Source organism: Nematolebias whitei, chromosome 21 (assembly GCF_014905685.2).
Source record: "Nematolebias whitei isolate Nwh7 chromosome 21, NemWhi1, whole genome shotgun sequence".
Taxonomy (NCBI): Eukaryota; Metazoa; Chordata; class Actinopteri; order Cyprinodontiformes; family Rivulidae; genus Nematolebias; species Nematolebias whitei.
In genome coordinates this window covers 22570235-22584452 of record NC_056518.1, presented here as the reverse complement: position 1 = coordinate 22584452, position 14218 = coordinate 22570235, and the positions used below count along the sequence as shown (strand labels likewise).

Genomic DNA, 14218 nt, shown 5'->3' with positions numbered 1-14218 from the left:
TGAAAAACTCATTTATAGCCGTAACAGCTGAGCAGATCCTTACATGGAGAACAGGCTGTATGGACGAGATCTTGAAGTTCTGTGCTCCCCAGTCCTCAGGGTTCGAGTACATGCCTCTCTCCAGAACATAGAGCTCTCCACTGAACCCAGGGTGTTCAAATGCCACCCAGCTGCAAAGTACATAAACATAAAACACTACTGACATGGTGTTCATAAAGATATCTTTATGTTGTAGTTACTCTTTCAAAGTTCATGGTCTGATGTTGCGTTCACTTATTTTCAGTGAATACAAGTACTTCAGAATCAGGATCTGTATGAACTGCTCGTGTTTGTTTGATTGTTTGAGTTCTAGGAGTGAGATTAGATGAGTGTTAGCTTTGGAGACTGTAAGGGGAGTTTTGAAAAGGTGAGGCTGGAATGTGAGCCTTGCTGATCTGATTGGTGCTCTGTCTTCAACTACAAAGCTAACACCATAAAAACAGGAAGTTTATTTTTCAAGAAGTTGTAAAGCAAAAAGGTGGAGTCGATTTGAAGCAAAGAATGAAATCCAAGCTTAAACAAAAGTGATAATGCGCTATATAACTATATATTAAGACTTTTATTGGAGCAGTCTCAAAAAAGATACGACTTTTCTCTAGACAGCTACTGTACTTGAACGGGCTTTTGATGGAAAATAAGTGTATTTTTAGTTTATGTCTCTTTCTTAGTTCATATCTTAGATGTTATTACTGTTTTTCTTTTACATTTTATTGTTGGATATAACTGGGACCCTGGGTACACAATCTCGTTCCACCACATGTGGTGCGAATGACAATAAAGAAACTCTGACTCTCTTAAAGAGCAGCATGTCATGATCTCAGCTCTCTGCCACGCCCACTTCTCCACTGCAATCGCTAGCAGGTGGCAGAGAGCGGAGATCATGACACGCTGCAGGAGGGAGCTTCTCCCCGCACCTGTGGGCTGCACACAGGTGCAGCAGGTATTATATCATTCAAATCAATTTATTTTAAATAAACAATCCATGCCGCTTCTGCAGTTCATCCATCCATCAGCCAATTGTGTGTCATGTCCAATCTTACTTTGAAAAACGAGTCGAATCGTAAAGTAGCGAGGGATTACTGTAATGCTAAAAAAAATTGCAAAATGCAACCAAATTGTGCTTCAAGAGAATGTTTGTCTCAAATATATATCTCAGCCATGCAAAACTATTTTATTGATATGCTGTCTGTTATAGCAGAATCTTGTTGCCAATTCCTACATGTGTCCAGTTAACCACTGTTTTTTGTCTGTCCAAACAGGTCTCACTTGTAAATGAGTCTTCGAGACTCAATGTGATTTATCTGTTTAAATAAAGGTTGAATGAAAAAAATTCACAAAATTATCAAAAAGGTCAAATATATTTTCATGTATTGTTTATTAAAAAAATATCTGCCTTCAAAGGATGGATTATCTGGTTATGTTTTGATCGAACCTGGCATTTGAGTTACACAAGAAGATTTGTGTGTGTAGTTAATCCATTATTCATCCTCTGAGCTTTTGTGAGGGCACTTGTGTACAGGTGTGCGTTTGTGTGAAAAGTGACATAACACTTAGTCACGCCTGTTAGGTAAGAAGTACACCCAACAGCTTCGTGACACGTGGGAAAACATTAAGTGACGTAGCTTAACTTCAACAGAAATTGTTGACTTACACTCCCCCCGTGACATTAACGGACTGGGTTTTGCAGCTGTGGTTGACGTCTTCCATGTTCAGAACATGACCCATCAAATCAACTTTGATGCCCCGCTCATTTAAGTTTGGCTCGCTGAACAGTCTGAGGTGGGGGGACTGGAAATCCTGTGAAAAACAACATGAATGTGAAAGGTAAGTTAACTTATTAAATATATTTTACCTAAATCAGTCTCTAATTATAAAAATGATTCTTTCAGGAAACGCTTACCCCGACTACAGGTCTCAGTGATAGAAGCCCATCCTCAGAGCCCCCCCACTCACTGCAGTTAGGATACTCCCCTTCCTCCAGGATGTACTGCTGGCCTTCAAAGTCTGCTTCCTGATAGCCCACCCAGCTTTACAAACAAAGCAAAAGCACATGAAAAAAACTTTTCATCATTCAAGTTTCAGCCTCTTTACTTGCTGCTGCCTGTTTTACCAAGGATTTTCAGCGATGCCGGTGATCACCAACATCTGCTTGTTCAGTTACTTACAGCCCGCCAAGGATCTTCATTGAGCCAACTGTGGAAAGTGTTGTTTTCTTTACATCTGTTCCTCTTTCTTCCTGCTCCAGCAAGTTGTAGACGTCGTTGTCCAGCTCCAAACACTCTCCTTCAAAGTTGGGGTTCTCAAACACAAGAGCCTGGATAGAAGGAAATCAGTAATGAGTAAAATGGGTGTTCTAGTGTGAAATGTGTCTGAGTTGTTTCATTTTGGCCCATTCTTGTCTGAACGTAGGACACTATTCTTTCTACATATTCAAGCTATCTTTCAGCTGTCCATCATTAAGGTGTTACAAAGTACAGTCTGCAGGTTGAGAGCTGTCAGCATACCAAATACAAGACAGTGCTTTGGCATGATACTTACTTCTGTTTTTCAGTGGAAAGGTGTTTAAAAACAACTATGATAAAAAAAATTTAAAAAAAGCTTAGAGTAATTGGTAATATTTTACCAGCCATGTGAAAAGATTTTCATGAGATGAAAACATTCTGGAACAAACATGACTTATTATTTGTATGATAAAAGCTTTAAACAGACAAATCTGCAGCAACCAAGACGTAGGGGGTTAAACGTGGCCTGGTTGGGTTTAACTTTAGACTAATTTGAATTTGGATGTGAGCAACAGACCTTATTTCAGTGTTGGATTTAGTTGTAATTTAGTCATAAATATATGTATGTTGTGCTTGTGCTTTGACAAAAAATGTTAGTGAAACTAATGAGAAGTAGTTCAAGTCCATATTCTTGCAATTTACTAATTTGTCCCCCCCAAAAAATTGAGAAACGAAAGGCTAAAAATAAGAGTTAAATTCATGGTTGAACATTATTGGATTGTATCTCGAGAGCCCTTGAATAATAAAAACAAACATGTTTTAGATTAGTTATGGGATATTAACTAGTATGGGTTTTGTAACCCTTGTTGAGCATCAGCAAATCCTTTAAATTTGCAGTCAAAACCTTCACAGGGATCTATTTTTTCACGTCTACCAAACAATTTCTCCTTCGTCTTCCATGTCACACTTTTTTTTTTTCAACAAATAGCAGTTTCCCCAACTTTCTTAAATTGAGCAAAGCCACCAATTCAACATTTCTGTGCAAAAGATATACATATTTAAAGTAGCACAGACCTTAACGTCAGTTGGATGCTCTACCCTTATGGCTCCCTGGAATGAAAACACGCGTTGTCAGACCAAATCAACCGATTAACATCACTGAAAACACGTAGACCAGCATACCATTCGGAGAGGCCTGAGTGAGCCGATGAAGGGTTCAGGGAAACCCCAGCTCTCTGGACAGGGATACTCCCCAACCTCCAGAACTCCAAGTAATCCATCAAAGCCTGGATCAGAAAACACCAGCCACCTGAAAACAGACATCCAACATATCAGACAGGATGACAAGAAAAAAGACGAGGGGGAAGATAAGCAGGGAGCTTGATTTTACATTATTATTAAAGTACAGAACAACAAATGATAGGACATACAAGAACCTTTTCCACTCTTTAAACCATTAAAAAAAGTAAGTGCTAACATCTGTAATTTAGAGCAGCTAAAACTGTGACAACCACAAGCTCCAGCCTGTCGTTTGCATTCCTTCACAGAGACTTTTTCATTAATCCCAGTGAGGTTTTTACATCTGCAAGCTTTTCAACAGTTATCATAGTTACCACCATTACTGAAAGTAGCGCATACCCATAAGGCAAAACTCAATAGGTTTTCCTGTGTGCATAATAGGTCATGTGGACAAAATATTTTAGGGTTGATTCTGTCAGCCCCTTTATACTGAGTTAGAAAATCTCCACACAGGCTCACATGAAAAAAATGCTGGAGAATTTCACACTGAGAAATGCGGTAAAGAATTAAGCCTGTGTGCTCATGTCTAATATACGTAACACAAAAAAGTTTATATGTATTCATTAGCCACTTCCTTTTTTGCCCTTTGCCCTATTTCCTGTTTGCTTTCCTTGGCAGTATTTCCACATGAAACAAACAAACAAAAAAAAACATCTGTAGCATCTGTAATCTGCTGCTGTAAAGGTTTTGATCGAACAACTAGTTGTGTAGAAATCCTCTGGTGCACATGCATCTTTACTGTCATCTAGACTTACACTCCAGATTGAACTTTGATGGAGCCTGTGGTCGGTGGGATCCCGTAGGAGTCTAGCTCTATGGTGTCATCACAGTAAGATGACATCCTCCCCATCCCATTCACCTCCGCAAACAGGTCAATTCTGGGGACGCTGTAATCCTACGGAACATTAAAAAAATAAAATAAAAAAATATGGGAGTTCAACCATTTAAATTAAAAGTAAAATCATACATCGCCAATTCACAACAATAGTCCTCAGGGAACTTAATAATTTGAGTCTAAATAAGTGCAATTAACGTCAATCTAAATATCATTCAGTCCTAAATAATTTAGTACAAATTAGTTAAAGCAAACAGTCAAATCATAAAATTATTATTTTGATGAGACTTCTTTATTTTATTAATTGCATTTATACATAAAAATGTATACATCTATGATTTATGATTACAGAGTTTATACAAATACATCTGTGCCTTTCTGTGTGTGAAAGTCTTATGCAGAAAGATAAACAGAGGGGTTTCTGAAATAAGATAGAGCTTACTCAAATTCAGTGATTTATATATCAATTTTACAAATGCAAACACATTTGCAATAACATAGCCTGTATTGGTTATTAGTAAACTATGAATAATTTACTTAATTTATTGATCCTAAGCAACAAGAATTCATAATACATCATTTTACATGCTATAAATTATATTTACCTGTACTTATCCACAAGCTAGGCATTAAAATAATTCCAGCCATTTCAAATTCTGAATCAATTTAAATTAAAACAAATAAGAATATTTTAATCTACATTTTATAAAGCAAAACTGTCACAACAAATTAAGATATTAAATAAACCATGCACAAACTAAACTTGCAAATTATTTAGAAAAAAAGCTCATGAAAGGCTTAGTATAAATCCAAGCTTGGAGTGCTGTGGAGGTGTCTGTTTTTAGATGAGATCTCCCAGCCCTGATTAAAATTATGCCTATTGTGAAAGCAAAATTTTTGTAGCAAGCTAAATAGTCTAGAAGCCCAGGAGACTGAAAAATGTGTTAAAAACAGAATAACTTACTCTGACTGCTAGTCGAAGAGAACCTATGACCAGTGGTGCTGTAGGAATGGGCTGACCCATCTCATTCACAGTCTCTGGAGTTCCCTCCTCTGCCCAAATGTTCACTATCTGCTCTGATGGACCTTCCTCGAGGGCGATGATACGGCCCTGGAAGCCAGGCTTTTCATAAAGAAGCCAGCTGAAAATAAATGGAATGATAGCACATCATAAAAACAATATTTGTTTTTTTTTCCAATATTATAAATGAAGTAGTAGCTGTAGGAAAAACAATCTCATTATTTGCATTGATTTTACATGTTTTCTACACTGATCTGTAAAGCCCGACTGATATACCAAGAGCAAATAATTTAGGCCAATATAGACATTTGGGGACCTTTCGGTATTGGCGATAATTGTCCCATTATGCGCCAATATAAGCACTTCTAATTTTCATACCTAAAATGGTGGGAACAAGTCGTAATTGTACAAGGTATCCAGCAGAGTTCGCATGAAGACTACTTTCAAGTCATTGTTGTTCACTTAAGTTTCACTTTCAAGTTCAGCACAGACAAAGCAGGGAGAAATACTGTGTAGTGTACATTGCTGAACAGAGAATGATAAGTTTATTTGAACTGATCTGTAAAAAAAAAAAAAATCAACAATAATAAATTATCTTCAACCCTCCAACCCACTTGTCATTAGCTATGTGCCTCTCATATTAGCAAGCTAACATTTAGATAATCTAGCATAGGCTATTGCCTTGTAAAAATTTATCCAGAACAATAAATCTAATGTAGCAATAAATATATATCAGCGTTAGTAACATTATCTTTGTCATACTCAATGTAATGTATTGTTTGTCTGAAAACTTAACTTCTCTGCAAAGAAAAAAAAAAAAACCTCTGGTGCAGTCAATACTAATTAGGCCTTCACCGTACGTGACTGATGTTTAAACAATGAACAGGGAAGGGCGTTTCTTTAATTAATTTATATTTATGTAACACATTGGTTAACTTTATGGTGAATGGTGGAGGATAGAAAATGCTGTTTTTATGACCATTGCACCACTTGTAAACCTACTGTGGGACGTATAGCATGGATCCGATTCACTTAGCTTCATGGTTGCTAACAGCCACGTTAAATAAACAAGCCGCGCTCCACTCGCAGTTTTCTTAGATTCTTGGGGGTGGACAAAGCAAAAAAAATTCAGCCATTATGTCAGTTATTGGCGGCCATCTTCCCCTCCCAATATTGGTATCGGTGAGAGCCAAAATTTCCATATCGGTCAGGCTCTACTGATTTGTGTCCTCTGCCAAAATATTTGCAGACATGAGCATTTTTTAAATTACTGCTAAATAAGACCAGGAAAAATTCAAACCATCCTCGGACGACTTTGACTGATATTACAGGAGACAGCTTCATCTGTGAGGAATCCTCCACATCACCGTAAATCTCATACGACTCCCCGCCAAATTGAGCATGTTCATGTAAGACAATCTGCAACAACAAACAGTTATCAGAGCAGTCTGTTACAGCAGGAAAATGCAACTGGGATGAAAAGTGTGATCAGAAATACGCCTTTACCTTTCCAGGTCTTTTGTGGAACCCTCTCACAACAGGCGTCTGCAAGACCATGAGACCATTTTAATCATTACAGTATTTCTGAAGCATACTATTATTTTAATGAAGCACCATGAGAAGTTGGTTTTAGTTCAGTCAGTTTTAGCATATTTTTGTCATTTTGATTAACTTTCAATCATTTTGATAAACCAAGTACCACAACTTCAATATTTCAACTACTTCCCTTAAGTTTGGGTATTTGCATTTTCATTATTTTGCTTTCAATTACCAGACAATGTGAGTATATAATATTATTAAAATAAATATAATAATATTTAACTTTAGTTTGGGACATTATTTAAAAAATGTGTGAATTCTCCTGTGAAAAGTGCTAATAAATTGTATTTTTTGTTCTCCTTCATAAAGTATGCCTTTTTGTGTTGCATGTGTCCTTTGTTCCTGTACACCATGATTGTTTGAATAGCTTTGTCTTATTTGCCTGCTCAAATACCTTGCTCCAAATGAGCAAACATGCTATTGGAAAACATTTCCTGTGCAAAAAAAATCCACACTGAAAACACATTCATCTCTCCTGTTTGTGCTTGCAGATGATTCATAACTTGGCTAGAAAAGTAACACACACACAAAAAAAAATACAGTTTTCAAATTGGGGCACGTGCCGCCTTGACAATATACTTGGAAAAAAAGTGTGCTTTGGTGCAATGCTTTGCAAGTTGAAACAACTCTGAGAACCATTTTCCACACCTATAGCTCTATGTTCTAATACAGATTAGTAAGCTGAAGTAAAATGAAGGGGTTAGTATTGAAATAATGGCCTACCTTAGTTTTGGAAGTAGAAAGTCCATTTTGAGAGACTTGCTGGCTGTAGTTTGTGGTTGAATTCAATCCTCTTGCTTTGTTCTGTGCCACATCCACAGCAGACAGATCTGCTACTGACTTCAGTTCTTTTTGGGCCATACCCACAATGGATCGATCTGTTGCTGACTTCTGTTCCTTTTGGACCACATCCACAATAGCTAGATCTGCTACTGACTTCAGTTCTTTTTGGGCCATATCCACAATGGATCGATCTGTTGCTGACTTATGTTCCTTTTGGGCCACATCCATGATAAACAGATCTGTTACTGACTTCTGTTCCTTTCCGGTCAGATCCACATGAGAAATATCCATTACTGACTTTTGTTCCATAGCTGCAGATTTTAGCTTAGTTTGTGTAGAGTCCTTAGGTCTCTCTACTTCTTCTTTGTCCTTTGTAAGGTATTTCTGTAAATGATCAGGCAGCTTTGTCTCTGAGAGTGTAGGCAAAGAAGGAGGAGAGGAGGGGCTAATTGCTGACTCACTGACTGTGACTGTCTCACCGCCCATAACTGAGCCTTGATCTGTACCAGTCACACCTCCGTTATCAGCTGTGGCAGCAGGAAGAGGTAAGTCAATAAGCCCCACCTGTCCAAGAGAGGGCATGCCTTGCTGCAGGTTAGAAGATACTTTAGTATTTGAGACAGAGGTAACTCCCTCTCTTGTCTTTCTGGAGGTCCGAGGAGAGCTTAACAAACCAGAGAGAATTGTCATCCTTTCAAGTCTTGATGTAATTTTTCCAGGCTCATTGTTTTGTCCCTCTACTCTTCCTGCTTCAGCTTGGTTCTCCTCTTTGACTACATTTTGTTTGTCTACCTTAACAGTTTCTATTTGGTATGTTGAGGTGCCATTCTCTTGAGAATGTTTTTCCAGGTTTTGCTCTTCCCTTGCCGCTGCTTTTTGTTTAATCACCATTGCTGGAGAAAGATCCATTTTTTTGCCATTTTTTCTTAAGCCAAATTGAAATTCCTTTGGATCAAATGCCCGCTCAAAATGGTCCTCCTTGATGGCTGGCATGACAAAAGGTAGACACGGGGGCTTCTTGCGAACACGCTTCTTTGGCGGAATTGAAAAAGGAATTCCTCCTTTCTTAACAATCTTAAGGAAATCATTAATGTCATCAGGCTCAAGAGATTCCTCTTTGCTTGTTGATGCATTTGTTCTGTTTTTACTTTCCTTATTTTTTTTCTGATGGTGCTCCACATCTAACCAGGAAGATGGAGATTCCGTGTTTAACGGAAAACCTTGAGGTTGAGAAGATGGTTTCAATGGAACAGAAAGAGACAAAATCTTGTCAGATATTGGTATCTTTTTTGTCTCTTGTAGAATTTGTTTCAAACCTTGATCTGCAGAAGTCACTGAAGCTAGCTTATGATCTTGTGTATATTCTTTAAAGTTTTTATCACACTTCGGAGCATTACTGCTAAAGAAAACTTCATCTGAATTGAGAGAGAGAGTTTCTTTTTGGTTTGCAACAATGTTTGTGTGTGATATGTTTTGTACAGAAATGGATTCCGGCTTTTTCTTTAGATCTACCTTTGACGCCTTTAACAGCTGATCCTTGTCAATCACATGAGTTTCAAGTTCAGTTCCGATTTTAATCTGGCTTTTTGGTGTCTGTTCCTTGTCAGTCATATTAGCAGTGACTAATTCAGCATTGTTGGTTTTCTTCTCTTGAACGTCTGTTACTAAAGTCTTTGCCTCATCTTCTTGTTTGACAGCAAGAGCTTTAAAATCAGTGTCTCCTGCTAGAGTTCCAATAACCACATTATCTTTTACAGTTAACATTTTCTGGGTTTTTTGGGTGTTAATATCAGATTTTTGAATTACATCATTCACCAAATTTTCTACTGACGAGTCTTTGACTTCTGAGTTCTCTTTAACCTCCTCGACACTTTGAACTGTGGCACCTCGAATGTGTAGTTCTTGAATTTGGGTCTTTAGTGTTTCTTTTGGAGTTTCTGTTCTTACAGTTTCTGGTTTCTCTTTCAAGTCCGTATTTGGGTATTTAGGTTTTGCCATATTGTTTTGGTCTGGTTTTGTTATGTTTGCAGTAGTATTGAAACTCTGGACCTGCTCTGTGGCCCCTGTCTCATTAGCCAAAAACATGATAGATGAGTCCCTGGCTTCAGGTATTTCTTTTGGACCTTCAGTGGAAGTACTTATGGCGCTAAAGCTTTGAATTCCATCCACAGTCTGCATCTTTGTTGTTTTCTCTTTAACATCAGCCTGTAGTTCTTGCTCTGATGTTTGATTTTGACATTCAGACTTTGCTGATGTGTCTTGGTCCAATTTTATAGTGTATGTATCTTGGTCTCTGGAAAGTTTGGACTTTGAATTTTGAATGATTTCAACATCGCTAAAAGTGTTTGCTATTGTCACCACAGTCAACAAACTCTCTCCCGATGTGTTCCCTGTTTTAGAGTAGTCATTGGCTCCTTCAGCACTCTGACCTATGGTGATAGTAGTTTTTTGCTCATGATTTGGGCTCTTTGTTGTTTCCTCTGGGTATTCTTTTCTCACAGTTTCCAGTTTATGTGTCAGGTCAGTAGCTGATTTAGATTCTTGATTTGGTTTAATTGTGACCACATCTTGTTCTTCTAAAGTTTTGGACTTATTTACCTGTTGGTTGATTACCTCACTAAAATAACCTGTTTTCTCAGTCATTAAACTCTCTAAAGAAGAATCCACAACTTGAGTATTTTCCTCTGTGCCTTCAGTATTAATATATGAAGAGTTAAAATCTTGAGGTGCATTCACCCAGTGTCTTTCTTTTGTCCTCTCTTGAACATCGATTTTCACAGTTTCTGATTTGTTTTGTTCTGGTTTTGTTAGGTTCCTTTCTTGATCTCTGGGAATCATGGGCTTTGTGTCTTGCTGAATTTCAAGTTCACTAGTTGGATTAACAATTCCTGACTCCTTTACCAAACTTTCCACTGATGCATTTTTTGTTTTAGAGATGTCTTTAACTTGTTCAGCCCCCTGATTTACAGTGGCTGCAATTTTAATCTCTTGAGTTTGACTCCCTTTTTTTTCTTCTAGATTTTCCACTCCTACAGTTTCTAAATTTAGTTTTACGTCTGTATTTGAAGTTGTAGATTCTTGAACAGGTTTCACGATCTCTGCTTCTTGGTGGTCATCGGTTTTGAACTTGCGGATCTCTTCATTGGTACCCTTACAAATATGAGCAATTTTTGCTGTTTCATTCAACAAACTCTCTAAAGATGAATCAGTAAGTTCACTTCTCTTTTTGGTGCCTTCACTGTCGGACTGTAGAGCGTTAGGAACTGGGGAATCCACACAATGGCTCACTGTTGCCTTCTTTTGAACTGCATCATCTGAGGTCAGTGATTTTTGTTCTGATATATGACTTGGAAGGATAGATTCTGCCAAATCTTGTAAGCTTGGCTTTATTTTGTCCACATCTTGTTCTTCAGTAGTTCTGGGTTTCTGAACATTTTGGCCGCAAACCTTATTAATATCATCTGGAACTGCTGTCTCATTCACCAAATGTTCTAAAGATGAATCTTTGATTTTCATTTTCTCTTTAGTCTCTTCATTGTAAGTGCTTGCTTTATTAGGAACTTGAGTTGTCTCAAATAACTGCTTATTTGATTTCTGTTTGTGAACTTCGCTACTGACAATCTTTGAACCTTCTTCTGATTTTTGATTCAGAATTTCAGATTCTGTCAGCATTTCTTTGTCTGGTTTTATTATGTTTGAATCTTGATCTTTAACAATGACAAACTTTTGGTCTTGAACAGTTCCTGGTTCACTTGCACTGTTTGCAGTTGTTGACTCATTCGCCAAACTGTCTGCTGATATATCCTTTGTTTTAGAGTCATCTTCAGCTCCTTCAGCACCCTGACCAGTGGTGGTTGAAATTTGTAGCTCCTGAAACTGACTCTCCGTTACCTTCTTTAGAGTTTTTGTTGTGGATTTCTCATTTATTCCAAATTTTGCATATTTGGATGTTGATAACTTTTCATCATCGCTAACAGTTGTTGCCATCTGGACTTGTTGCTTGCTGTCCTCACTGATAGCAACTGGATGTTCAGTGTTCAAACCTTCTGAGGACTCAATGGCTTCGACTGATTCCTCATTTCCTTCAGTTTGAAAGTTTACAGACTTTACTTTAAAAGTTGCATCAAGTCCTTCAGTCTTCTTGTTTTTTACTTTTTCACTTCTTATGGTCTCTTTTTTGTGATCTGAAATATAATTCACATGTCTGTCTTGATCTACTGTGTCAACATGCTGATGCACATTTAAAGTCTCAAACTCTGACTGGATTCCTGTCTGAATATCACTGTTCACAACTGTTGTGTTACTCTCCAAATACTTCATTGATAATTTATTAGTTTCTGTGTTACTGTGTATACTTTCAGCCCTCTGAGTTTCAATACTTAAAACATTTAGATCTTGTGTTGGATCAAGTTTCTTTCCCATGTGAACTTCTAGACATTTGGACTCTGCTGTCATATCAACACTTTGTTCTGTTATTTTATCGTTTATTCGTTGGTCTCTGGTAGTCAACTTCTTTTTTTCTTTATTGTCCTCTTTGGATTTAGCACTAAATATTTTTTTGTTAGTGACTGATATTTCTGGAGATGTTCTTTCTTTTACTTCAGCAGCATCTTTGAATTCCATTTCTCTGTAATTATCCTTGACTTTTTCTTCTTCTTCTTTGGTTAAGTGTTGTTTGGTTTCCTGTTCTGGATCAGTCACACTGAATGCAGTTTCATGTTTTTCACTCTTTGCTTGCTCTGCCCTCTTTCCTTCCGAGTTGTTTTTAGCTACTTCCTGTTGTTCCACTGTAGTTTCAGACTGGAAGAGTTTTTCAAGAGATGATGGCCCAGTTGATTTCTCTGAAGTTGCAAGTCCTCCATCTCCACCCTCCATAGCTCTGTCTTTGAGCCCATCTATGCTACTTTTATGTGTGCCTGTGCTTTCTATTGCTGCAGTATTAAGTGTTTCGCCTAGTTTTGAGTTGTTCTCCCTACGCTCAGAGTCTTTTAAAAGGGTCTCTTTGTCTGACTGATTTTCAAAGTTCTTGGGAAATTCACAAACAGTTACAGTCTCTGTTTCAATGTCCAAAGCTGCAGCTGGTTTCCAGCCAACCTCCTCTTTACTTTGCTCCTCTACGTCTAAATCTTTTGTTGCATCCAACATTAATTTGCTGTCATTTTTGTCTGTGGTTTGATCCTTCAAATAGTATTTTGAATTGACCGGTGCAGCAATATTCAATCCTGCAGGGAGGATGTGTGAGTGCATATCTTCTGGTTCAGGATATTTGCCTTCTGGGGTCAATTTAGCTGGGAGAATTGCTTCTGAAAAGGAAGTTGCTGTGTTTATATCTTTGAAGGGAATGGTACAAATTGAAACACTTCTCTGATCAGAACAGGTTGTTATGTCAGAGAGAATGCCATCATCCAACCCAGGTTTGGCAGACATATTGGTTACATCCTTGTGAGTTGTTTCCAATGCCATAGATTCAGTGTTTTTCTCTTCCTGGTTTAAGTCAAGTATTGTATTACTTGTTAGCTCCTCTGATATACCTTTGTATTTTATTCTAGGGGAAGTTGTTGATGATATCAATGTTTCCTGTCTCTGTGTTTTATCAGGAGCTGATTGAATTTCATATTTTGTGTGTTTGGCATTCACCTCTCCTTCGGTCTCAGCATTCTTTATGTCTGTAACATGTGACTGAGATGATGTTTCTTTATCATCAACACTGATCTGCATTACTTCAGTTACTGAGGCTGTCGCTGCTGAAACGTTTACCTGAACGTTGTCTGTAATGTTTACATCACTGTTTTGGAGAGATTGGATTTCTGGAATCTCTCCAGGTGTAGTGTTCTGTATGCTTGCCTCTAATCCCTCTGTGGTTATTTCTTCTTTCATGGTTTCACATACACTGGTCTGTTTATCTGTAATTTTAATGCATTCCTCTGCAGATTTGATCTTGAACCTGTTGTCACTGTTCTTAATTTTATCTGCTGTAGCATAAACTTTAGTTTTCACAGAAGTCTCTGTAGATGTGTTGTGATGTGAGTCCTCAGATTTAGTTGATTCTTGATGATTTTTAGGTTTTCCTTTGTAGGAGCTTCTTTGACCTCTTGTGGGAAGCTTACTCCCAGATGATGAGGCCTCAGGTGAATCCTTTACAGGCCATTTGTTGTGTTGTTTGGTGGTGTCATTTTGCTTGTATAACCTCGAAAGTACAGGTTTTTCTTTGATGGGAGGGGGAGAGATAACTGAGCTCGAAGTGTCACTCTCTTCATGGCTAATGCTTCTTTTAGGGGCCTGTTTGGATGACTTAAATGCTGCCATGCTTCCTACTCCTGAAATACACAAACAGTTCTAATTCAACAAAGCTCAAAAATAGACACAGAAAATAATAATATTCATAATGCCAAGCGAATTGACTGATTTTTGTCTTAGCCA

General features: G+C 37.8%; 1 protein-coding gene across 1 annotated transcript in view; it reads right to left on the bottom strand.

Moving 5' to 3' along the window:
• Positions 1-14218, bottom strand: part of crybg1a (crystallin beta-gamma domain containing 1a) — a 28570-nt gene that overhangs the window by 5149 nt on the left and 9203 nt on the right. Inside the window, exons 4-14 of the mRNA XM_037695385.1 lie at positions 7739-14115; positions 6923-6961; positions 6717-6835; positions 5360-5537; positions 4316-4455; positions 3444-3570; positions 3336-3371; positions 2205-2353; positions 1940-2066; positions 1691-1836; positions 44-170 (exon numbers count right to left, since the gene is read on the bottom strand). Of these exons, the coding sequence (XP_037551313.1) occupies positions 44-170; positions 1691-1836; positions 1940-2066; positions 2205-2353; positions 3336-3371; positions 3444-3570; positions 4316-4455; positions 5360-5537; positions 6717-6835; positions 6923-6961; positions 7739-14115 (7565 nt within the window). The remainder of the gene's footprint in view (positions 1-43; positions 171-1690; positions 1837-1939; positions 2067-2204; positions 2354-3335; positions 3372-3443; positions 3571-4315; positions 4456-5359; positions 5538-6716; positions 6836-6922; positions 6962-7738; positions 14116-14218) is intronic.